The sequence below is a fragment of the Spermophilus citellus genome (genome assembly GCF_964194105.1).
Source record: "Spermophilus citellus genome assembly, chromosome: 11".
Classification (NCBI taxonomy): domain Eukaryota; kingdom Metazoa; phylum Chordata; class Mammalia; order Rodentia; family Sciuridae; genus Spermophilus; species Spermophilus citellus.
Window position 1 is genome coordinate 129,475,815 of NC_138192.1, and position 24,526 is coordinate 129,500,340.

The 24,526-nt window shown below is 43.3% G+C and overlaps 1 protein-coding gene across 8 annotated transcripts in view; it reads left to right on the forward strand.

Annotated features, from left to right (window-relative positions):
- The window catches only part of DIS3L2 (DIS3 like 3'-5' exoribonuclease 2), a 356,130-nt gene that overhangs the window by 256,265 nt on the left and 75,339 nt on the right, over positions 1 to 24,526 (forward strand). For all 8 annotated transcript variants that reach the window (XM_081261984.1, XM_081261982.1, XM_081261989.1 and 5 more), the window contains 2 exons: positions 3,985 to 4,097; positions 19,407 to 19,514. In XM_081261984.1, coding sequence (XP_081118110.1) covers positions 3,985 to 4,097; positions 19,407 to 19,514 — 221 coding nt within the window. The remainder of the gene's footprint in view (positions 1 to 3,984; positions 4,098 to 19,406; positions 19,515 to 24,526) is intronic.

Here is a 24,526-nt window from a genome sequence, read left to right on the forward strand (position 1 = left end):
TGTGATCAGGCCCTGCTACAAGTGGTTAAGGAGATTGGCAGTGGGAACTAAAAGAGCCTTCAGGGACAGGGGTGTGGCTGTGAACAAGGCTGGGAAAAGGACTTCTGAATCCAAAGCTAAGAATGTGGCTTCCATTGAGTCATAGAGATAGGGAGGGATTTTGAGCTGTGGCCCACGAAGACAAAAAATGAGATTGTATCGCTTATCCTGGAAGTGACTGTGGAGGAGGGGAGGGGTAATAAAAGGAGCAAAAGCTTGGGATCCAACCTAGTTTGGGATCTGAGGTTTATCAGTTCCTGACTAGGTTTCTGGATAAGCAACTTTGAAAGTTCCCTGAGTCTCATTTGGTATATTTGTGCAAAATGGTTTGCGTGACTGTTGTCAAGCTTATATTGTGTGTGAAGCCCCTGGCACAGAGGAGCATTTAATAAGTGATCCCTCCTCTTGTCCTGATTATCCCTGTTACAATGGTCACTGCCAGTGTTAAGCCCATGGAGTTGTCATTGATTACAAAACACTTACATACATTCTCAAGGTTGCAGTGCAGTCCTCTCCCGTGGGCTTGTGTGACTTCCTTCTATCAGATCATATGGTTGCAACGTGAGTGTATCTGCTTACCCCACTAGACCAAGAGCTCCTTTAGGAGAGGGATCTCCACCTAGGGATGCCCAGTGCGGGCTTATGCAACTCCACATAAGCTTATGCACAGATCCGTGCAGAGAAGCACTTTCGTACTGGGGCTCTTCAGAAATAGAGCAAGTGGCTTCAAGACAGTGTAAGCTCTTCACACTAAGGGTACATCAGGGGCCACTTGACAAGGACACTATTGGGAAGTGGCTGCACTGGCCAGAAGGCTAACTTGGATGTGATGGTTTCTAAGCCCTTGGTATTTTAATTGGGCAAAGCAGTTCCAATAGAGTACTAAGTTCATTCAAAGGAGTATTATTTGTATTCCTCTGAGCTTGGAGACCCTGGCCAGCCTTGGAGATCCTTCCTGTCTCTGCTTCCACTGATCTTCAAAACTTCATGGGACTCCCCTCATCCCCAGTATGTGTAAAATTTTTAAATTAAAAATAAATTTAAATAAATGCTTTTATATTCCTTTAATGAGATTAAAAGAGAGTATTTTTCAACATGCCATGTTCATCCTCAATGTCATGGCAGCATATGCTGTAGAACCTTTTAGAGTTTTTTTATTCTCTTTCACAGAATTAAAACTTCAGTGCCACTACCTCAAGAGTTCTGCAAGTTCACATTATGTAAATATATGTAATAAAATATTTACTTAGGGTTTCCATAAAAATGTCATAAGCAGAGAATAAGAAAGTGTCTCTTTGCTGGTTTTAGAGGCTCTGCTGGGAATTCTGAGTGAAATTGAAGCCTTTTGAATAGGTTTTGATTGGCCTCTGTCATGTTTTATCTCTTGTAATGAACTCTTTGTCAGTTTGTCAATTTTCATAAGGACAGAAAGTTCATGTGTAGTAACAACAGAGCCCAAATTTAAAATTATGGTTTATTTCATGATGTAATAACCCTTTCTCTTTTCCTTTAGTCAATATTTACTTGTGAGGCCAACATACTATAATCCTGACTTCAAAAGAAGACACTTTATTTTACCTTCTTCAAGTGTTGGTTTTAGATACTTGAAATATCAAAACTAGAAGCTTAGCCATCTGAGACTCTGGTTGCAGCCACTGGGGATCGAATTCCTTGATCACTACTCCCAGTGACCCTACGGCACAGCTGGATGCTTGGTCCAGCGAGGCCACCAGATTTAGGGCCAGACTGGTTTCTCCCAGCTCTGCAGACAGCTCTTTCTTTGGGAGACAGGCCTGTGGGACCACCCCATTGCACCAGGCTCTTTTAGATAAACTTTGCTTTTCCCTAATGTAGAAATGCTATAGGATCAAGCAGGGGGAAAAAATAAAAATAAAAAAGCCCTGTATGAGGGTCTCCATGTCAGAGCAGATGCAGAAGGGGGAAATCTGAAATTCTTTTCCTTGTCTGAACCCTTTATTTCAAGCATCCATGTTTTAAAAACTGAGGGGAAGAACTGTCGCCAGTGACAAAGGAGTAGGAGGATAATAAAGAATCATGAACTTTGCATTGCAGATACAAATTTTGCAGATAAAATATCTGATGCCTTAGGACTGATAATCCAGCTCACCAGAGGAGCAAGTGGCAATGTGTTAGTAAGCTCTTCCAGTCAGCAAGGGTCAGGCAGGGCTCCTGAGTGAGTCAAAGAACTGGAAGGGAATTGGTTCAGCTTCAGCTGGATCCTGAAGTTCAGATAAAGCCATGGTAATTCTTTTAGACTCATGATTTCCTCTACTGGCCTGAGTGATTTGGTGGATCTATATTGATTGGGTGATCTGGCCACCTCTCTTACCAGTGTAAGAAGAAAGGTCCTATTGCCAGGCACCTCTCTCTGTTTTGAAGTGTATAGCAAAGGTGTTTCCTGGTAGCTCCAGGCTTATGCGATCCTTAGTGTCTGGGATGCCAGGAGAGAGAACCTCTTTTTGAAGTCCATTTATATCCCAGAAACAGTCTCAGAATAAACCTACTTGAGTCACAGGCCTATGCTGAGACCAGATACTGTCAACAGGGGTGTAGGGTAGTGGAATTGCAGCAGGTGTATACTTCAGTTGAAGCATCTCCAAGCCTATGCTTGTATCTTCAGTTCATTTACATATACATACATAAGCACACATGTATAATGTATTACATACATGTGTTTTGCGTCTGTATTTATATTTATATTCACACCATATTTGATAGATGATATACAGGATATTCAAGAGTAGTTCTCAATTTTATAACCTAAATGCCTCTCCAACTCTATTTAAGGTACAAGTTCACCAGGCAGGGCGATCTCACCTCTCTGGAATAACTAGTAGGGAAAGAAGAGCCTATCAAACACCTCCCTCCACTGCAAAGGAAAAAAAGAGAAAAGTAGAGGGAAAAAGCAACAGGCAAACAAACCAATTATTGACCTACTGACTATTAGCTTTGTCACTCAACAGGTTATTTCATAAGTACTTACCCAGGCACTGTCCACGCACTGGGCAGGAATGTTGCAGGAAAGGCCATACTGGCTAAATTTACCCTGTAGGGAGAGAGTTAGACAAGATGCATCTAAGCAAATGAAAATCCTATGACATCCAGTAGAGATACAGCCCTAGAGACAGCCCATGGTTGGCATCAGGTACACAGTGCTTAAACAGCACAGGTGGAAAAAAAAAAGAGGGCAAAAGAATCTCTTCTTGCTGGGGATTCTCTTTGCTAAGATTATCCCAATCATGGGAAAAGGCATGAAACCCAGTGAGCGTCAGGGCAGGGTGAGGTAAGATGCATTCAGGGAGTAGAAAGAGGTTCCCATGACAGCTGCTTCCAGAGTGTGTGGAGGATAGGCCCTGAGGCTGATGGTGGGTTGGGGTGAAATTATGCAAGGACGTGAGGGGCAGGCTAAGGAGCAGCATGTGTAGAATGATTACAGCAATAGTCTGGAGGGCTAGATGAGGGGCCATGGGGATGGATGGAAGGCAAAGCTTTTAGAGCAGAGTCTTAAAGGATCTGGGGATTAGCTCTCTTGTAGTGACCTGAAAGTGTTTTATTTATCATCTAGAATGAGCAATACATATATTTTAAGAAGTGTTGTAAGGAAATTTTAAATAAGATTTCTTCTGTGAATTTGCTGATGTTTATTTGAAGATTAGAAACATTTAGAAATGGAAGAAAACCTTGAGAAAATGGTTTATCTTGTCTGTTCATAATAAAAATCCCACCATCTTTTGGTGTATGATAAGGAAAGTGACAATGGTGCGCGGTCACTGGGGTTAGGAGGGGTATCTGGCAAGGCAGAAAATGGCAGCCTGCCCTTCAGGGCCTGTGGCCTCTGGGAGTGACATGCATTCTTAGAAGACTCCTGGGAGGGTTACCCTGGCCTTCCAAACCAGGCTGATAGTCCTCCTTCTGCTTTTACAGGCACCTTTGAAGTGGGCGTCCACATTGCCGATGTGAGTTACTTTGTTCCCGAAGGATCCCATCTGGATAAGGTGGCCGCTGACAGAGCTACAAGTGTCTACTTGGTTCAAAAGGTAAAAATCAGTCTTCAATTTCTTAGATCAAAAAAACATGCGTCCATTTAGTAATCTTCCTTTAAGGAAAAAAAAAAACTTGTCTCCCTCCCCCTCCCCAAAATTACAAGGAACAGTAGTCTTGTCTGGATATCTCTTATTATATCGTAAGTTCTAAAAAAGTGCTCACCACTGGAAAAGTGTTTGCCCTCTGTTATTGTATGTTTTCCTGAAAGATGCCAAGGGAAGACGCAGGTTTTCATCACAGGCCTCATCTCGGAGTGGCCTGGCCATGTTAGTCACTCTGACAAATGGTCAGCTTCAGAAAGAAATGAGGAGAGATACCTGCTTTTAATAGCCGTTCCAAAGCAGGAATGAACAAACACAGCCTACACAAGCCACCAGTTTTCCTGCAGTTTAGGAATTAGGATTAGGCCCCAGCCACACACACTCATTCATGAATTGTCTGTGGCTACTTTCACAGGACAGCAGCAAAGTGGAAGGACAATTTTACTATTTTCTATAGGTCCTTTAAGAAACCCTTTTTAAAAATAAAATATATATATATATATATATTTTAGTTGTAGTTGGACACAATACCTTTATTTTACTTATTTTTATGTGGTGCTGAGGATCAAACCTAGGACCTCGCACATGCTAGGCGATTGCTGTACATCTGAGCCACAACCCCAGCTCAAGAAACCTTTTTTAACCCTATTCTAAAGAGGGCCACCAATCTGGTCATGCCCCGCCCTTAACAAGATGACCAGAGGAGTGTTCAAAATGGAAAAGCAGAGGGAGGCCCTAAAAAGCGGAGTTTCCCAACTCTGCAACTCCCCCTGCTTCAGTGTCAAGGCCTCTCTCAGCTCATCTGTAAAAGAAAGGAATGGACAGAATCATCTCAGCACGTCCATTCCTTCCTGTGTGCCTCGCACATCCAGATAACCATTCCTTTAACCAAGTATTCACTTTAGACCAGGGGTCAGGAAACTGTACCCATCAATTTCAGCCTACCACCTGTGAACTAAGAATGGTCTTTATGTTTTGAGGGGTTTTTAAAAAAATTTTTTTTGTAATTGTTGATGGACAGCATGTCTTTATTTTATTTGTTTATTTTTATGTGGCCTTAGGGATCAAACCCAGTGCCTCACATATGCAAGCACTCTGCCACTGAGCTACAGCCCAGGTCTTTATGTTTTTAAATGGTTAAAAAATATTTCATGACACATAAAAATTATATGGAATTTTGAATTTTAGCATCTATAAATAAAGTTTCATTGGAACACATAAAAAAAAAAGTATTTACTGAGCACAAGTATGTGTTGGGCACTGCAGTAGGTCCTGGGGACAGAGGTGAATGAAAGACTGTAAACGAGTTATGTCTGTCCCCCTCAGGGTAGTAATGAGTTCTTCCAGATTTTTTTCTCCTCCTTCTGACACTCTTCCTTCATCTGCTCTTTGGGCTCATCTTGCGTTTTTGGTTGTATCTTGACTCACTTCCTGTCTGGCTTCCTTGAGCTCTGTGGTCCAGTTTAGGATCTCTGTCTACACTAGATCAAATCTTCCCTGCTCCCTCCCAAGCCCTGTGCCCTAGGATGCGACTTCTAATATTTACTCATTGACTACACAGAGGTGAGAGTCCTGCCCCACCATAGACCCACATATACAACCCCTCTGTTGGTTCTCAACAGCCCCACTGTGGGTTCTCACTGTCCTCCCACCCCCCCACCTACCCTTTCAGAACAGGAACTTTGAGAAATGTGTGTGGGCTCCTGGCCTCCTGAACTCCTACTTTCTACAGTTCTCCAAAACAGGCTGGCCCTTTCCAGGTGTGTTGTCAGAGTAGGCCACCAGGGTTCTGTGTACTGCTCTTCCTGGAAATAACCTCACCCCTGGGGCTCCACTGAAGCCAGTCCCATGCTCTTCTTTTGCCTGGGCCCTCGCCATGGGGAAGACTGAGTATCATCCTGGCAACATATTTGGGTAATGGGTCTTTTTAAGGGCCAGTGTTTTCCTGCCTTCTGTATTTGTTCCAGCTAGAAATCTGATTACTACTTCATGTCACTTCTGCCTCCTGAATGATCCTGTGGCACCACCATCATACCTACTACCTCCCTGTCACACCCTTGCCAAGGATCCCACTGAATCTACCACCTGGCAGAAGAGCATTTAGACACAGAAGTAGAAGAGCTGCACCTGTGTTCCAAATGCACAACTGGCCCGGGGCCTAAGGCTTGTAGCACGCCCAGCTGTGATATAGTAGACTTTCTTTTCAAGCTTGAAACCAAGGCTTTCTATCAGCAGAGACCTCAGCTTATATTGGGGGTTTCTTGGCCACTTGCTCTTTTCTGTGGATGGAACCCATTGTCATGACTGCCGCAGCTCAAATGTGACCATCATGTAAGGTTCCCATCCAGTCCCACAGCCCGGGTTCTTTTGTATCTGTGGTCTGATTCACAGAATTAGGGCACCTCTCCCCTTGGCCATACCGGTAGCACTGTGACATGTAGAGACATACCTACCTCTAGCAGATCTAATAAGCCATTGTGTCTCATGACCTTTGAGTGCTAGCAATAAAAGCACAGGGCCTGCTGAATAGAAAGATTGACACACAATGAACCATTCATTTCCTCAGCCCAATCTATACGACCCTCCAATATTCCCCCACTTCACACAGATGGTCCCAAGCCACTTATAACAGGGTAGTAGCCCTTGTGCTAACCTCTAGAATTCTAGTGTTCTAGAGCCCCTGAGCTCCCATTTTGTCCAAGCATCAATGTAATTCCTAAAAAGATATTGGTAGTTCTAGAACAAACGTCCTTCAGGACACTGTAGAAATTCCTGAGTTTTTGGAGTTTACCAAATATGCTGAGAGTTCCTGTCATATTATCTGCTGTCCACTACTACTAGCCTCTCAAAGTGAAGGAGATTCTTTTAGGCTCTGATTGCAGCCCCATTCTTTTAGGGCTGAAGATTTTGTTGCCTGTTGGCTCTCCCACTCCCAATCAGGCCAGCAGTTGACAGTGATGTCACCAATCCTATGAGGGAAATCATACTGTCCAGCACTCTCTGCTCCCACTCCAGAAGGAGCTAGCCCAGATATGCTTTTACCCCAAGTGAGAGGCTGTCATGTGTCATGGCTGCCTTCAATATGCTGAGGCTCTTCCTAGAAAGACCTAGCACCTCCTCTCTCCTGCTCTAGGCTCAGAGCACCACAGTCTGTACTATCTGAATAAAACCCTAGTCCTGCCTGCTCTAAGATTGTATAGCTGGTGACCTGGATCTAAGCAGGAGGATTGCACATTTAAGGCCAGTCCCTGGGCAACTTAGTGTGACCCTGTCTCAAAATAAAAATAAAAAGGGCTGGGGTATAGCTCAGTAGTGGAGCACCCCCCACACACACACACACACAAAAAAAAAAACAAATCAGACTGGATAGCCACTTTCTTTAGGGGTTCAACTTTGTTTTCCATTTACACTTGGTGATCAGAACCACCATGCAGGTGTTTTCTACCATCCTAAGGTGACAGTGCTAAGTGGAGAGGGAAACAGAATTGATTAGAGCTGTGAATGAGTCAGAAGCTGCATGGGTATCTAAATCCAGTTTCAAGTAACAGAGTGAGCTTGGGCAATAGGTGACCTCTGCACAGTGTGCCTAAAACACTAGAACTTTCAAAGGCCACCCTGTGAGAATAACTGTACCCTCAGCTGAGCAGAAGTTCCACCAGATGTTGCTTATATCAGACAAACCATGTCCCTGATTCGCCTCCAAGCCTGTTTGAACCTAAATGCAGTGTTCAAGAATTTCTGCTTGACTTCCTTCCTCACAGTATTTATGATACTTGTCAAGTCATGAGCAGGTATAGATGTCTTACAGGAATGCAGCACAAACTCCCGACCCACAGATCTCTCTGCATGTGAGCACACCAGGCTTCTTCCCCAGCCTTTCCTCTTTGGCCATGAAATAGGCCTTCACATTCCATTACTGACTATGCATATGGCACCCCTGGAACATAGCTCCACAGAGCTGGCCTTCAGGTTATGTTTGGCTTTTTAGAAGGTTTCTTTAACATTTTACAAGTTTGTATCCACCTGACCTTTATTCATGACCAGTCAGGACTTATTAACCTGGTACTAGAAGAAATACCTTCAGTGTTATACCCCTTATACTGACAGCTTTCTTGTACAATCTTCTTCACTTCTTTACATCATATTCCCATTCATGATAACGGTAGCTACAATTTCTGAGGTTCTCCAGCATGAGGCAGCCAGTCGATACCTCAGGAGTCATGAGCTATCTGGAAGGACCCTGGATTTTCTGATAGATGGGACTGAGGACTTCACCAGTCAAGCCTGGATCTCACAAAGACATCCATGTGGAAGACTGATTGTCTTCCAGGTTCACACATGCCATCTGCAAGTGCAGGAACTGGAAGACCAGTTCCCTAGATATTTGAAAGTTCCAAAAGTCATTGAATTCATGGCCTGCCAGCTTCACCCCCTATAACTCCTCCATATTGTACCAGCTTGCCAACACTTGCTTGGACATCCTGGGAGAGGGAGCCCAAGTATCTGCTAGTTATGATAGCTGGCACCACCATATCTAATTGACATTTACTTTTCTGGAGAAGATGAGAGAAAGAGAAGGAACCCGACTCTTATCTCAAAGATGTGCATAACCAACCAGCATGGTTAAAATTAAAAGATAGAAAATACCACGTGTTCCTTAGTAAGGCTCTGGAGTAATGGGAACTCTCACTGCTGGAAAAAGACAAATTGGTACAACAAAAAACTCTGGTAGTATCTTTTAAAGCTAAGTGTATACATACCTTAGCCATTCCACTTCTAGGATGTACCCCATAGAAGTGCTTATTGTGGGTATTGCCAAAAAAAAAAAACTATGATATATGTTCATTGAAGCATTGTTCAAGCTAGCAAAAAAATAAAAAATAGAAATTATTTAATACCTATCACCTAGAATGAACAGATAAATCATGGTATATTCACCCTGTGGGAGGCTGTAGAGCAATGAGAGGGAAAGCACAGTGGATTCACACAACAGCTTTAATGGTGACAGAATTCAGACACAAGGATAGATTCCATCCATACAAGTTCAAAACCAGGTGAAACTAATCTACACCATTAGAAGTCAGGGTCGTGGTTACCCTGGATGGGAAGAAGCTCTCAGTGGTGGGGGACTTCCAGTGAGTCTTGACGTGGGTTCAGTTCATGAAAATAAATCAAACTTTCATGGCTTATACATTTATATATACATGTTATACTTAAAACATGTATTTTTAATTTGAAGCTTTGGGGGCAGTTGCCATTCCACTTTAACTCCTTTAGGATCCTCTATCCAGCCTACCAAGGCAGAGAAACCACATCAAGGTCCAGGTTCTTCCTTAGTGTGGCCCTCCTGAGGACATAGTTATGGTACTTAATGTTGATCCCACTTAACGTGACTTCCAGTTGGAGGCATCCATCCTCACTTCCTGCCTCAGAATGCCCTTGGCCAAACCCAGCCCTTGCCTGATCCAGGGCCTCTTAAAGAAGGAAGACGAGACTCCAGATTCCTTTTATCTGCAGAAACTATAATGTTATGACGGAAAGAGAAAGAGAAGTCATCTCTTAAACTTCAATCTTTGAAGTGGTTTCTTAAACTCTAAAGTCCACACTAAGTGAATAAATGTGAAACGTTCTCCCCAATTAGAAAAATTAACTTTGCTCTTCAGTTAAGTATTCTTTGAATATTTAAGAATTTGAAGCCATTAAAGATATTTCTTCTAAGCAGGTGACTTTCTCTTGTCCAGCTGCTGCATTCTCCTTTTAAAACCAGGAATTCTGTTTTAAAATCAGAAAATGAAAAATAAATAAAGGTGGGTTGAACAGCTAAGCATGTTTCCTTCCCCACTCTCTGGACGGTTTCGTGGTTGTCACAGTCCTAGAGTCTCTCCTGGGGCCTGCTGAGCCAGGGCTCTGCTGCTGAATCCTGCAGGTATGGAGCTGGGCGGAAGGGGCTGTGTGCCTCTGCTGCCAGCCCGCAGCCTTGGAAAGCAGCAGCTGGGCCTTCTCATGCCTTTGAACCATTGCTCTGACCTTTCTTCCTACTCATTTTTGTTTCTTAAAGGACTGTGTCCAGGAACTTTTCTGCTGTTTTCACTTCATTTTGCCTATAAAGGTCTTCTTAAAAGCTGGATGAGCTGCTGCTCCCCCTCCAGATTCTCTTGCTTTCTCCTTTGGCAGAATCATTTTTCCCAACTTCATCACTCAGGGGAAGGAAGATGGGGGTGGGGCTGGGGGTTCCGGTTGATTTCCCATCTATAGAGAATTTCCCATCTATATGGCTCTGACTTCTTTTCATTCAGAGGCTGACCTATAAGTGACTGATGGTCAGAATTACAATCTCAGCTTGGTTGGGGGAGTCCTCCTGTGGAGTAGGACAATGTGCAGTGAAACCAATCTTGGGCCCGTCCCACTGACTTTTAAATGAAATTCTTTTTGTTGAGATTTTACTCACAGTAATAAGTATTTGTTGTTAACTCTTCTTAACAATAGGGTGTACTCAGGCAGAAAGTTAAATTTAAATAGCATCTGTTTAAATCCCGTGAAAAAACATCTTTTCTTTTTGACAAAAGATGGTTCTGTTGGGACAGGGGACAACTGTCTACCTGAACTCGAACCCATTCTTCTCAGAAGGACATGATATCTGTGCAGTTAATGCCTCTCCACTGTTTTCTCTGGGAGAGAACACAATGTAATTTTAAGTTTTAAGGTAATTTTTTTTAAATAAGTAAATTAAGTTTTAAAAGTAAAAGAAAACCTAAACAGTTGAAACCTAAACCTAAATTTTCTGCCTACTGGCTCATCCACTCATGTTATTTTAGGTGTGAAACAGCTCAAATGAAAGTTCGCCCATAAATCTCCATGATATTTTATTGGTACTGCTTTATAATAGACATCAAAGATGAGGATTGGAAGCCTGGCTTCATGTCACATCCAGACAGTTTTAAGATGTTCCTTTCTGACACCAGCAGATTGTCTGTGTTGATGTTTTGTTAATGTCAAACTGTGTAGCAAAAAGTTGATCAAATTTTGAAGTCATGGAAGTGTTGATATGAAAAAGAAAACTCTTTAAACAGAGATGTTGGCCAGAAAACAAATTATCTATTTCCTTGATGTTGTTTCAGTGGGCAAGTAAGGATCTAAAGTGTACCTTGGTGTTAAAACCTCGAAGTCCTCAGAGAAAAGCAGAAAAACTCACCACGTTGTCAGGCTGCAGATCTGGGCTGATGGGCACTTAGGTTGTGGGGGTGTTTAGGTGGAGGCCTGCCAAGGCCTGGGCTAAAAGATACAGAGAGGCTGAGAGGCCCTACAGACATTGGAGAGTCCCCCGTGGGTTGTGATCATCTGACCCGATGTCATAGCTCATCCTTCCTGCTCCTCCTTGTCTGGTGATTGATTCTTCCCTTCTGTGGCCCTTTCCGTTGGTCACAGGGCTGTCCTGGCTAACCCGCTGCTGAACTTGGCCAGCCCGCCGCTGTGGCTTTTGCAGATGTTTCTGCTCTCTGAGGTTAATGTAAGATTTTATAGTCTTGTTAGTACCCCCACCCAGCTGCCCAAATGATCAGTTTCTCTCAACTCTCCCAAGCCCTGGTCCAGAATGCTTAGAAAGTCAGGGTCCTGTCATCTGCCCCTTTTTGCCACCGCCAGCTTCTAAGCTGTACCCCGACTTAACTTTGGACCTGACCGTGGCACATGCTTCAAGCTCCTTTTCCTTTTCTGATCCACTTGGAATTTATTGAGTACTAGCTGTGTGCCAGGCCCTAGGGATATGAAGACGAGGTGGAGGCGGCCTTGCCCTGGGGAAGTCAGAGGAAGAGGGCACTTAACTAACATTTGAAGTGCTCTGGGCTGTCTTCAGTGACAGAAGTGCCCAAAGTGAAGACATAAAGAGAGGAGAGAATTCATACTTACCTGCATGGTGCAGGTAGAGGAACTTTTGAAGGGGCATAAAGGCATCACCTAACAATCAATTTTTGTACCATGTTTCACATTTTGAGTAGAAAACTTCCAGATGGGCCTTCCAAGCAGGAGCTAGAAGTGGTGTGTTCAAGGAGCAGCATGTAGTTTGGAATCTCTGGGGTGTGAGTTAAAACTCCTAAAGGAGGAGCCAAGAGATGATGTTCCAGGGAGGGGTCTGAAGTGGCAGGCTGAGTTGCTTGGGCTTTACCAAGAGGGCAGATAGGGAAGTGATTGGGTCAACCGGAGCACTCTCTGGCTGTAGGAGGCTGAGGCCCAAGGCACAGATATCATTATTAGTACCAGGGTCATGTCTTCCTGAAACTTTAAATGACCAGTAACCATCCTAAAACAGATGGAGATCTTTGCTCACAGAATTTTCAGAGAATTTACCAGCACCACGGTGTCTAACTAGCCCCAGGAAAACTTAGGTGTCTACAGACAGTGCACCAAATGGACATTCCAAACAAGCAGCATTTCATAGTTACCCCAGATTTCAACCTACTCCCAATCCTGCAGTGCTTTTCACAAAACAGAAAGTAAGGAGAGGCAAAGGTTAAGTAAGTGGGAGAAGTTAGATGCCCCCTTTATCTTTACTGCCCCCTTGGAGACCAGCTTGTCCCTAGCAGTTCATGGCTACCTGTGACTTCTGGACACTCGCTGACTATGGAGAGTACAGACTTTGCCAGAGACCTCTTGGCCTCACTGGAGGCAGTTGGGCCCTTCCTCATCCACAGGAAAGGTGAAAATCCTGGTAATTAAATTCAGCTCAACAATTATTGGGAAGGTGAAGGCAGCATGTCCTAATATGCAACTGCAGGTGGTCATGGGTGGAATTTGGTGAGAAGATGCAGAAAGGTCAACAACAGTAGGAAGGTGGTGCTCTCTTTGGCAGCACACACACACTCAAACTGGAACAGTACAGAGATAAGCATAGCCCCTATGGAAAGACGGCATGCAAATTTGTAAAGTGTTCCATATTTTTTTAAACATTTAAAAAGGAAGTTGTATGAATCTGTTTTCTGCTACTATAAAAAAAATACCCAAAGTTGGGTATGTATAAAGAAAAGAAGTTTATTTAGCTCTGATTTGGAGGCTGAAAATCTAAACAGTGTAATGCCAGCTCTGGGGAGTGGCCCCGCCCTTGTCTGTATCACCTCATGGCAGATGGCACCACAGTGGCAGGAGCTGTGTGAAAGGGAGAGATCAAGTGGCTAGAAGGCCTTTAAAGTGATGGGAGGAGCCAGTCCTGGCCTGCCTTTTAAAGGTCCTACTACCTCTCAACACCCATACTGGGGACCAAGCTCTGAACACATGGACACATTCAAACCATGTCCAAACTCTAGCAGAAATCTTATCCAGAATGATTTACACTCCAGAACTCTGCCACTGGCTTAGGAGACTTGTTAGACTAAATCATGAGAGAGAAAAAGAAGTACCGCACTTGAACAGTGTGGATGAAGGGAGAGGTGAAGAGACTAAGTTGAGAGAGGTCAGACCTTCAGGACTCAGGAACTGACTGGATGTGATGGGCCACGGGAGTGGAAGAGCCACAAGATGACCCATGGCTATGGTCTGTGTGTGAGGAGAGGGGCATGGCTCAGAGGTGTGAGTGTGGTGTTTTGGTTTTTGAGTGGTTTTGAAGGGAGTTTTGGTTTTTGCTTATTTAACTGGGGTCAGAGTACTGCTGTCAACAGAGAGAGACATTGACTCAGGAGATCCTTGTGGAAGAGGGAAAGCGAAGGGCAGGGAGAGGAGTCCAGTAAAGGCCCTGGGGTGGCTAGGCTTGGTGGTACAGGCCTGTAATCCCAGCAACTCAGGAGGCTGGGGCAGGAGAATTGCAGCCTGGGCAACTTAGTGAGACCCTGTCTCACAAAAATAAAAGACTAGAGGGATACAGTCAGGGGTAGAATACTTGCCTACAATCATATTCAAGGGCCTGGGTTCAGTCCCCAGTACTGCAAAAAAAATTTTTTTAAATAAGAAAAATTTTTAAAAATATGTGTATACACATGGGTACATATATACACACACATTTATATTACTAACATAAATGAAATATATACATCTTTAATATAAAATGTCTTACCTGAAGTATAGTCATGTTATGCACAGAAAAAAGACTCCATACCAGCATACTAAGGAGACTACTGTGAAAAGTGGGAGACTGGGACATAGGCTGGGGAGAAGAAAGGTGTCCACCATAAAGAATGGCAGCTCTGACCTTGTGTCCTGGCTCCAGGGAAGGAGAGGCCAAGTAGATCAGATTGCTCACTGGGAAGAGCTGGGCGGAGGGGTCTAGGCTTTGGACAAGAGAATACACATTGTGAAATAGCAGAGGACCAGGGCACCCAGGGTCCAGAGAAACAGTTGAAGGAAAATGCTACAAGGGTACTTGTGAGGGGTGAGGTTTGGCATCTCAGTTTTCTCTGTGAAGGAGAGTTGAGATTTTCATATGAGAGAGAGAGTGTGAACGCAGCTGGGTGGGAGGTTGGAGGAGTGCTGTAGCATTTTAGAATTGAACCTGAAGGGCATGGAGAGGGAGCTACCAGAGTTGAGTACAAAAGACCTGCCGGTCTTAATGAAGTAAGAGCGGAGGCTGTTTGGAGGCCCATCTCCACATGGCCCAGCCAGTTTCCCTGTCCCCATCTCCGCTCACCAGGATTGCAAATGCAGGTATGACAGTTGTGAGGTTGGCCTTGGGTTTTTTAGCTGGGGCAGTAGGAGGGAGGGAGCTGGAGCATTGAAGTAGTCCCTGCTCAGCTGAGGAGGACGGGAGAGGGAAGCCAACATCAGGTGGTTGAGGAGCAGTGACAGGGGCTGAGGACAGCCAGCGTTTCTCTCTTCCTGGGGGGGGGGGGGGGCTTCTCTTCCAGCCATGCATGGTTTCTGCACTTGTCACCCTGGCTCATGTCTCCAGCTTCCATGGAGGGCCTCACACAGCCCACATGCTGCACCAGGGTCCAGGCAGGTTTCTACCTGATGGAAACGGGCATGTATTTGAGAAAGGGGCTCTCAAGTGGCTGTCCACCTCGCCAGCCCTCCTGAAGGAATGCTTGCTGGGCAGGGGACCCCTGCGAGTCAGGCCCCATTTATGAGAGGCTATGGTGTGCCAGACCACAAGTGTGCTTGTAACCTCTTAATTCCTTCTCTTTTGAGAGACAGAAGCCCAACTACCTATTTACAAAACTCTGTTGACACCAAGACTGTTTTCTTTGCCTTCCATCTGATTTCTGCCTCCAGATCTGATGAAAAGTTTATTAAAAGGACTGTACCTTAAAAATTAAATATAATTATACTACCCAAAAAGCTTTTGTGTTTTGCTTCTTCGTGAGCACTTAGGTTCTTTGGCATCTCACCACTGCAGCATGAATTGTAGAGCAGTTTGGATAACTGGGCAACCACTGGATGTACTGGTTGTTTTTAGGAGCAGTGGCTAAAACAGTTTACATTATACTTAAAACACTAATAGCCTATGAAATTTTTATGTAAAGATGTTTAAGTAGAAGTCTACCAGGTAATTCATAAAATGTTTTATGTGATTCAGTAAAACAGCAAATAAAAAAATCAAGGGTCATCCGTTTCCTGAGCAAAAGACAGTTTGTGTGCAGACTGACGGGGTCTGCTGTGTGTCAGGTGCTGGGTCCAAGCCTAGGGCAAGACCCCTGTCCTTTTTATTGAGGTTCTCCAGTCCAGAGGAAGAAGGAGGCACCTGAAGCCAGTTAGGACATAGTGTGGTCAGCAGTGTGGAAGTGTCATGGAGGAAGGATGGAGTGAGTGGCTAGCTGGCTGGGACTGCCCCTCATCCTCTGAATGAACAGGGGAGGTGAACAAATCACAATGTGTTCTCTGGGGGAGATTGGATAAGCTCTTTAGAGATGGAGATCAACCGAATCTGGGAAAATGTACCAAAGTTTACCAGATGCAAAACTTCCAGAAAAGTGTTCCAGAAAGAGGGAACAACATGTGCAAGAGCCTGAGCAGTGCAAAGGCAGGGCAGGTGTAGGACCTGCAGTGGAAAGGTCTGTGCTGCTGGCGATATGGGTATTAGAAGGGAGCGTCTGGGCACAAGTCTGAACAGCAGGCTAAGCCTGGTGACGCAGGAGCTTGGACACCATGAGCTGACTTTATTGAGCATCTTCAATATTGTTTTTCTACTGAGGAAACCGAGACCTGGAATTGTACTAACTTGCCCAGATCACACAGGAAGAGCTGGGCCAGGATGAGACCCCAGGCCTCAGGCGTCCCAGCCTGCCTTCTCTTCCTGCTCAGGGTTGTTGATGCACCTGCATAGCCCTCAACTGCTTAATAGACTTTAGACTTTGTTTTGGATTTTATTTCTTTAATGGTGAAGCTCTTTTTGCAAGTAAAATATTAATCCCAAACTCAAAGGTATAAAAACAGAGCATGATTCATGAGCATAATTGCATTAGCATAAGTTTATTTCATATCGAAGTGTATAACACAAGATCCGTTATGAAAACACTGGCTTTCTTTTTTCTTAAATTTATATGTATACATATATTTTAGTTTGTCAGTAGACCTTTATTTTATTTATTTATTTACATGTGGTAATGAGAATCAAACCCAATGCCCCACATATACCAGCCAAGTGCTCTACCACTGAGCCACAACTACAGCCCTGGCTTTCTTTTTAATAACCTCTTTTAATTTAGAATACTTTTAGATGTACGGGAATGTTGTCAAGACAGGACAGAGTCTCAGATGACAATGCTGCCCCCATTGTTAACACCTGCACTGCCAGCCACGAGTCAGGACCAGGGAACTGACGTTACAACATTACTGTGAACTCTCTCTGTACTTCATTTGGATTTGAGTGATTTTCCCTCAGTGTTTTTGTTTTGTGTTTTGTTTTCATTATTCCAGGATCCAGTCCCACCCCAAGCTGTAATAACTTTCTTTTAAAAAAACTTAAAACATGATGTCAGGAATTAGGTTACATTATCCAAAGCTCAGTTTTGTGACTTAAAGTAGATACTGCCTTGAACTACACTATACTATCTTTTAAAAATGATATTAAAAGATATTAAGCCCTGGACTAATATCATAGCAGCAAGCACACTGGCATTGCAGCCAGTTTCCAAAATATATTTGGTGTCATGATCTGATAATGCAGCCCAGAGAAGAATACAGGAGTGCACACCCAGAAAACTTGACAGTCTGTCTCAGGCTCCATAACAGTATACCACAGACTACATGGCTTCAACAGTGGACATTTATTTTTCACAGTTTTGAAGTCTATGAGTCCCAGATGAAGGTGCTGGCCAATTTGGTTCCTGGTGAGAGCTCTCTTCCTGGCTTGACTATGGCTGTGTCCTCACATGGCCTCATTTCTGTACCCACTTGAAGAGATCAAATGTGTGTGTTCTCTCTCCCTTTTTCTTCTTATAAAGTCATGAACCCTATGGAGCTGGGCCCCACCCTTCGGACTTCATTTCATCTTAATTGATCTAAAGATCCTATATCCAAGTACTGTCAAATTGGTGGTTGGGGCTTCAACATATGTTTGGGGTTAGGGTGGTGGGGACAGTTCAGCTCATAGCATAATTCAAAGGCTGAAAATTATGTGAGATCTTCATAATCTAACCATGAAATAGTATGAAGTTGAGACCTTCCCATTTTATACAGTATGTTGATAAAGGTAAAAATATACTGTGCTGTAAAACACTTGACACCACGAGAAAGTATTCAATATTAAGATCCAATTTAATGCACTATTAAACAAGTTAGCAAAGAAAATATAGTTTTATTGGAACTGTGCAAAAGCAAGGGCAAGAAAAACATTTCAAAAGTAGTTGCCCATGAGAGCATTGCCAAAAGTTTTCGGGTCCTCATCAGATTTAACAATAGATGTTTAAAAGTAGTGTCCTTTAAAATAATGCCAAACAACTATTAATTAGATGTTACTGATGTGGGCCATGAGTTCTAGAATTTACTTTTCTATACCAAAGATGTTTAGCGTACTGAAGCAGGGTGTGGTACAGATACTTCACATAGAATAAGAAACCACTGGGGCTGGTTTTGTTATTACCACTCAAGAAGTCAGCTGGATTTACCCCTAGTACTGCATAATGGCCCCTCCTGCCTGTTCCTTCTTGGTTGGTCAGCACAGGCCCTCAACACAGCATGAGGAGCAAGCAGGTCTTCAGTGAATGTGGAGAGAAGTAACTGGTGATTGATTCCATCCGAAGTAGGAAAATGTGGGAGACAGAGCAAGCAAATTTGAAGGCAGGAGGGAGAGAGGGGGAAGTTTCCTCAGGAGGTACAGGAAGAGTCTCATTTTATCTTTGGAATTACAGAGAAACAGTAATATTACAGAGAAACAGTAGTATTCTGGAGCAGCTAGAAATCATCATTGGAAAGTAAAAAGTTTAATTAAAAAGGATACCATCAAATCATCCTATTATGGGATTGAAAGATAAATGGGAAGAAATCACTTAGGCGTTAAAACTGCAAAATGGATGACTGGCTGACCAAGGTTCATCTAGGGAACTGCACTTAAGAACTTTTCTGCTTTATTGCAATAGTGACATTTTCTTATTCTGTTAATGTTCCAACATATAATTTGGTAAATTGTGTTATATGTAATTACTAAATCAGGGAGTAGCTTGATTTTACTCTGATGATGCTGTGAAGACTTTGTCTTCAGGCTTTGGGTTCTTAAGTGTATTGTTCAACCAGAATAGTTATAGCCACAAGCTGCAGTCATTCTTGAGTGTAGAGCTTTACCTTTAAGGTAGCTGACCCTGCTATCCATGGGGACTCATTCCGGAACTCCTGTGGATACCAGAACCCAATGATGCTTTTATAGAATGAAACCCTTTTATAGAATGATATGGTATTTGCATGTAACTCACAATCCTCCTGAATATTTTAAATCGTCTCTGTATTACTTATAAACCGTAATACAATGTCAGTGATATGTAAATAGTTGTTATATTGTGTTGTTTAGTGATGATGGCAAGAAAAAGTCTGTACATGTTCAGTAGAGATGCAATTTCTAAAATATATTTTCCATCCAAGGTTTGTTGAATCCATGGATGAAGAACCAGAGGGCAGACTGTGGATAGCAAAGGGTAGCTCTTTTCTCATGGCTACAGTATCTCTTTTAGCTTCTGTAAGCAACTCTTTCCACTTTCCCAGATTATATTTCCTTGACAGTGGAGGCTCCTGGAAGAGCCTGAGACAGCATGGTCTTTCCTCAGAATCTCATGGGAACAGAGACACCTGAGAACTCAACCTGCTCGCCAAAAGTGCTGAAAGGTGCTTACAGCTATCCTCTGTTCACAGGTGGTCCCCATGCTTCCCAGGCTGCTATGTGAGGAGCTGTGTAGCCTCAACCCCATGACGGACAAGCTGACCTTCTCTGTGATCTGGACGCTGACCCCCGAGGGCAAGGTAACAACTTACATCTCACCATTCATTCTCTGCTTACCAGCATCCCGTACTGAGTAGTGGGAATCACCTGTGGTGTGCCTGGTGCTGGGCTGTGGTGCTGCTGTGGAAGGGTGGTGAGAAGGAAATACGAGGGCTCTGGCCTCAACTGACTGTCAGCCCCATCTGGGAGGCAGGAGCTGATTTTTGCCCAAGACTAAGTGGGTTTCACTGAGGTTGGGTATGCACTGGGAGGCAGGCGGCCCCACTACAGGAAGGGAGCAGGGTCTGGGGGAGGAGGGCATTAATGAATGGGGAGAGTTTGCAAAGATGTACAACATCAAACTAGGGAAAGTCTAAAATGGCAGTCACAGATGAATTGCGGCTGCTAGGACTCATAATGTTTCATGAGGAATGTGGCATTTCAAAAGATGAGTGCTGCATCAGGGTGCAGGGTGACTGGGGGTGTGTAGGCCAGTCAGAAAGGTAGCACTGTGTCAAGACACAGGGTACGAAACCCCGGGGCACTGTGGAACATCAGCGAGCATGTCCCAGACGCGGGGAAGAAGGGAGCCAGTAAAGAAAGATTAAAAAAAAAAAAAAAAAAAAAAAAAAAGCAGTTTCTTCCCCCAGAACAACAGCTCTGCACATCCAGAATAGGGTAATGATAAATAAACTATGGTGCCTAATCTGGAATGTTATACAGTTACTAAAGCTGATTACAAAGACCATGGAAGAACATGGCAAATGTTTATGCTGTAATATTTAATAGAAGTTTTTTAAAAAAGGTAATTATTATTAAGAGATTCCAAATAAAGATGGAAGATCGAATACCCACATTTACTTTCATTCCCTCCCAAACCTCACTAAAACAACAATAAAGAGAATTTTTTTTTTGAAGACATAAACCCACAAGGACAAAGAGAGTGGGAGAGGAGACAACAGCAACAAAATTTTGGAAGCTGGGTAGCAGATGGATGAGTGGTAACTGACTTAGCAGTCCTGAGAAAGTTGATTCCTGAGCCAGCAACAGAGGAAGCCAAAAAAAAAAAAAAAAAAAAAAAAAAATCCAGAAATTGACAGCACTAGATAACTCTGGAAGGCAGGGAGGGGTGGGTGAACATGAGGCTGCAACAGTATCAGTTGCAAGTTTATTTTAAAAAAGATTAGTTCCCATGTTCTACACAGAAGACCAGAAATTTATTTTCTGGACAGGACAGAGGAAGGTGTCTGAACAGTGACACACTCGGTGCTGCTGGGCCTAGGGATCGAGTGAATGTTGGCATACTGAAAGTTCTTTCCACCAACTCCAGAGTTCTGGGGGCCAGGCCTGCACCCATGAGTTAGGAGATGGAAACATCTTTCTCTGAAGAATCTGAGTAGTAAATAATAAAGGCATACTAATAACCTTAAGGGTTTCCCAAGGAGCAGCCCAGCTCTCTTCTGCAGTAAAGCTCACAGACAGTGAGCCCCACTGCCCTATCACAGTTTTTTAGTATTTCACTTTCACTTTCATGTCTGAAGGGACAACCAAGAGGAGAGTGTCTAATATTACATAGAAAGGTAAAGTAATCTAATAAAGAAAAGCAACTAGGACAAAACACTAACAAGGAAAAGAAATGATATCTTTATAGAATTTTTTAAAGAGAGTTATCTATATCACAAGATAGAAGAAATGAAAAAGATTCAAGATTCCAGTTGGAAGTGAAGTTGAAGAATTATTCCAGAGAGAGATAGAAACGATAAGAAAATTAGAGGACCAGTCCAAGGTATCCAGCATCTGCTCAACGAGCATACTAGAAATAGCAAAGAGATCAGAAGGAAAGAAATGATCAACAGGCATGTAAAAACATGGAACCATGAATCCCACCATTATGTACACCATAATATACCAATTAAACAAATATGGGGGTGGGGTGGGCAAAATCATTCTAGGAAATGCCCTGTTTCTGGAAGACATGACTTTCCAGATTGGAAGAGCTTGCTGCCAGCATAGTGGTGGAAACATGTCTCCAAGACACACCACCAGAAAATTCTAGAACCCTGGAGACAAAGAATAAGATGCAGGAGGGGATCACCTACAGTAGATCAGAAACCAGAATAACTAGTACTTTTCTACCACAACTCTAGAAGCCACGTGACAGTGAAGAAAACCTCCATGTCTGAAAGTCTGTGATCTCCATACCCAAGTTTTGTACCTAGCTTTCAGTAAACTGCAAGAGTAGGAGAGGACATTTTGAGACAAAAGGTACTTCTGGTACACTGTTTCTCACAAAGCTGCCAGAGAATAGGCTTCACCAGAATGAAGGAGTAAATCAAAAAAGAAAAAGAATCGGGCGCAGTGGTGCACACCTATAATCCCAGCACCTCAGGAGGCTGAGGCAGGAGGATTGGAGTTCCAAGCCAGCCACAGCAAAAGCAAGGCGCTAAGCCAATCAGTGAGACCCACCCCGCCACTCCACCCTGTCTCTAAATAAAATACAAATAGGTCTGGGGATGTGGCTCAGTGGTTGAGTTCAACCCCCAATATCCCGCCCCCCAAAAAAAGAAAGAGAAAGATATTGGACATAGGAAACATAAATCAGCACAGGGAAGAACGGAAGGAATCACCTGGATCAGGGTTTAAGACACTTCCTATAAAGGCCCAAATGGTGAATATCTCTGATTTTACAAGCCACCTTCTCGGTCATAGCTATGAAACTCTCACACGCTAGCAGGGGAGCAGATGATAGGTAAATGAAACAGCTTGGCTCTGTGCCAGTAAAACTTTATTTAAATTCAGATGGCAGGTTGGATTTGACCCACAGGACCATAATTTGGTGATTGATACCCAAACAGCAATACCCAAACCCCTCAGTGCTTTTGGACCATCTGTGTAATATCAATACATGGGACAAGCCATGGGGTGCCTTAGTGTTATTATGAAACCAGTTTTGACCTCATGGACCCCTGAAAAGGTCTCAGAGATCCCCAAGAAAGAATCTGTGGAACTAGCAACTTAGCAAGGCCCTAAGCAATCCAGGAAGACCCTGTCTCTAAGTAAAATATAAAAAGGGCTGGGGATGTGGTGGCCCAGTGGTTAAGTGCCCCTGTGTTCAATCCCAGGCACCAAAAAAAAAAAAAAGTGGTTACCATGGGGAGGGACAGACGAGAGGGGAACAGAGGGTTACTGTCTTTCATAACAAGCCTTTAAAACTATGTGATTATTGTAACTATGTATACTTTATTTTTAAATTTTTAACCTGCGATTTTTCAGATATACCTGAAAGTAAAGAAAATAGCACATTAAATGCTCTTTGCACATCTCCCAAATTCAACTACTGTTAAGATTTTGGTTTTTGATACAGTGTTTTGAAACAAACCATAGTCAGGTCCTTTCACTTATATGTACTTTCATATGCAACTCTAAAAACTGTGGACTTCCTTTAATATAAACACAACCCTGGGGCTGGGGTTGTGGCTCAGTGGTGGAGTGCTTGCCTTGCATGTGTGGGGCACTGGGTTTGATCCTCAGCACCACATAAATAAATAAAATAAAGGTGTTGTGTCCTATAACTAAAAAAAAAAAAAAATTAAAAAAAAAACACCCTGTAGCATACCTAACAATGGACGCTAATGCCATGGTGCCATCCAGAACCCATAACACATTTCCCTGAGTGTCTCCAATGGACTTGTCCAAATTGAAATGAAAAAAAAAAAAAAATACACACGTTACTTTTGGTTTTTATGGCTCCTAACTATCTGGTAAAAAGTTCCTTTCTAAGGTTTAAGAGGCAAACATTATCTGAAATGCAGAGAAGGAATTATGAGTACAGTATGCCAGTACTCATATTCTGGTGGGGGTGAGAGCAAGCATGGGGGGAAAATGAATGGAAAAAGATCAGAAGGAAATAAAACAGAATGCCAACTGTGGTTGTGTTTGGGTAGTAAAACTATGAGTAATTTTTTCTACTTTTTTGTATTTTCTAATGTTTTTTGAAAACATGTATAACTTTTATATTTTTATAAATGCTTATTTTTGCAAAAGTTTAACTAAATAGAAAATAAAAGCCTGTAAAAGAAAACTAACTTGAGTCAACAGAGAAGAACGTTGAATCTGAATTATGCCTGCCAGGATCAGACCCGAGAAATAAAAGCTGCCTGATCTAATGTGCTTCTAAAATACGAGGGTCATAAAAGAAGCACTAGAAAGCGGCAAACCCTGACACGCAGTTGCCCTTTGGGGTTTCTGTTTGAGGCAATGCCGGTGCTTAAGGCTTCTGCTCTTCACAAGGTGCTGCAGGGCAGGTGGAGGCACAGGGCCAGGAAAGGTGCTGGGCCTCTGTCTAATCACACCAGATAGGAAGGACCAGGGTTGGAACTAAGGACAGAGACTAGCAGGGCAAGGCCCACTGTGGTTATCCAAATACCCTACCCAGAGACCAGGGGAACCACATGAGAGGTAGACCAGTTGGTTAGTCCTGAGTATCTCTTACCTGCAGTCAGGGCCCATAATGAAAGGTCTGATTCCACATTTGTCTCCAAGGAATGCTTGTTTAAGATGCTAGGAAGCAAAGCCTGAGTTAAGCTAGAGGAGCACAGATTCAGAATCAGATGAGAGATCAGGGTGCCAGAGGAGGCCCTAAGGGCAGCCCTGCATCAAGAACCCAAATGAATAAAGAGGAAGGAACTCAAAGCCTGTGTGGCCAGAGCCAGGAGGCTAGGTTTACTTATAGTCTCTTTTAGCAAAAGGGCTTGGACTTTGTTAGAAGGAGCCAGAGCAAGGCCAGCAGCATTGTGTCCCCACTCCTCCCACATGGCTGCCACTTTTACCTGGTGCCAAAGTGAAGGTTTTCCTTACGCTACTGGCCTGCCTTACTCTCTGGGGCAGGTGTGGTCCACCATTGGAAGGCTACTACTTTTTTTTTTTAACACCCACAAGAAAATCTTGGATAGTTTTGCTTTCGTCAAGCCAGTGCCCCAATGTTTAGGTCAATAAATGTTTAAGAATCTATTTTTAGCATATTTTTCATGTGTTTGTTTTAAGAACATTGTTC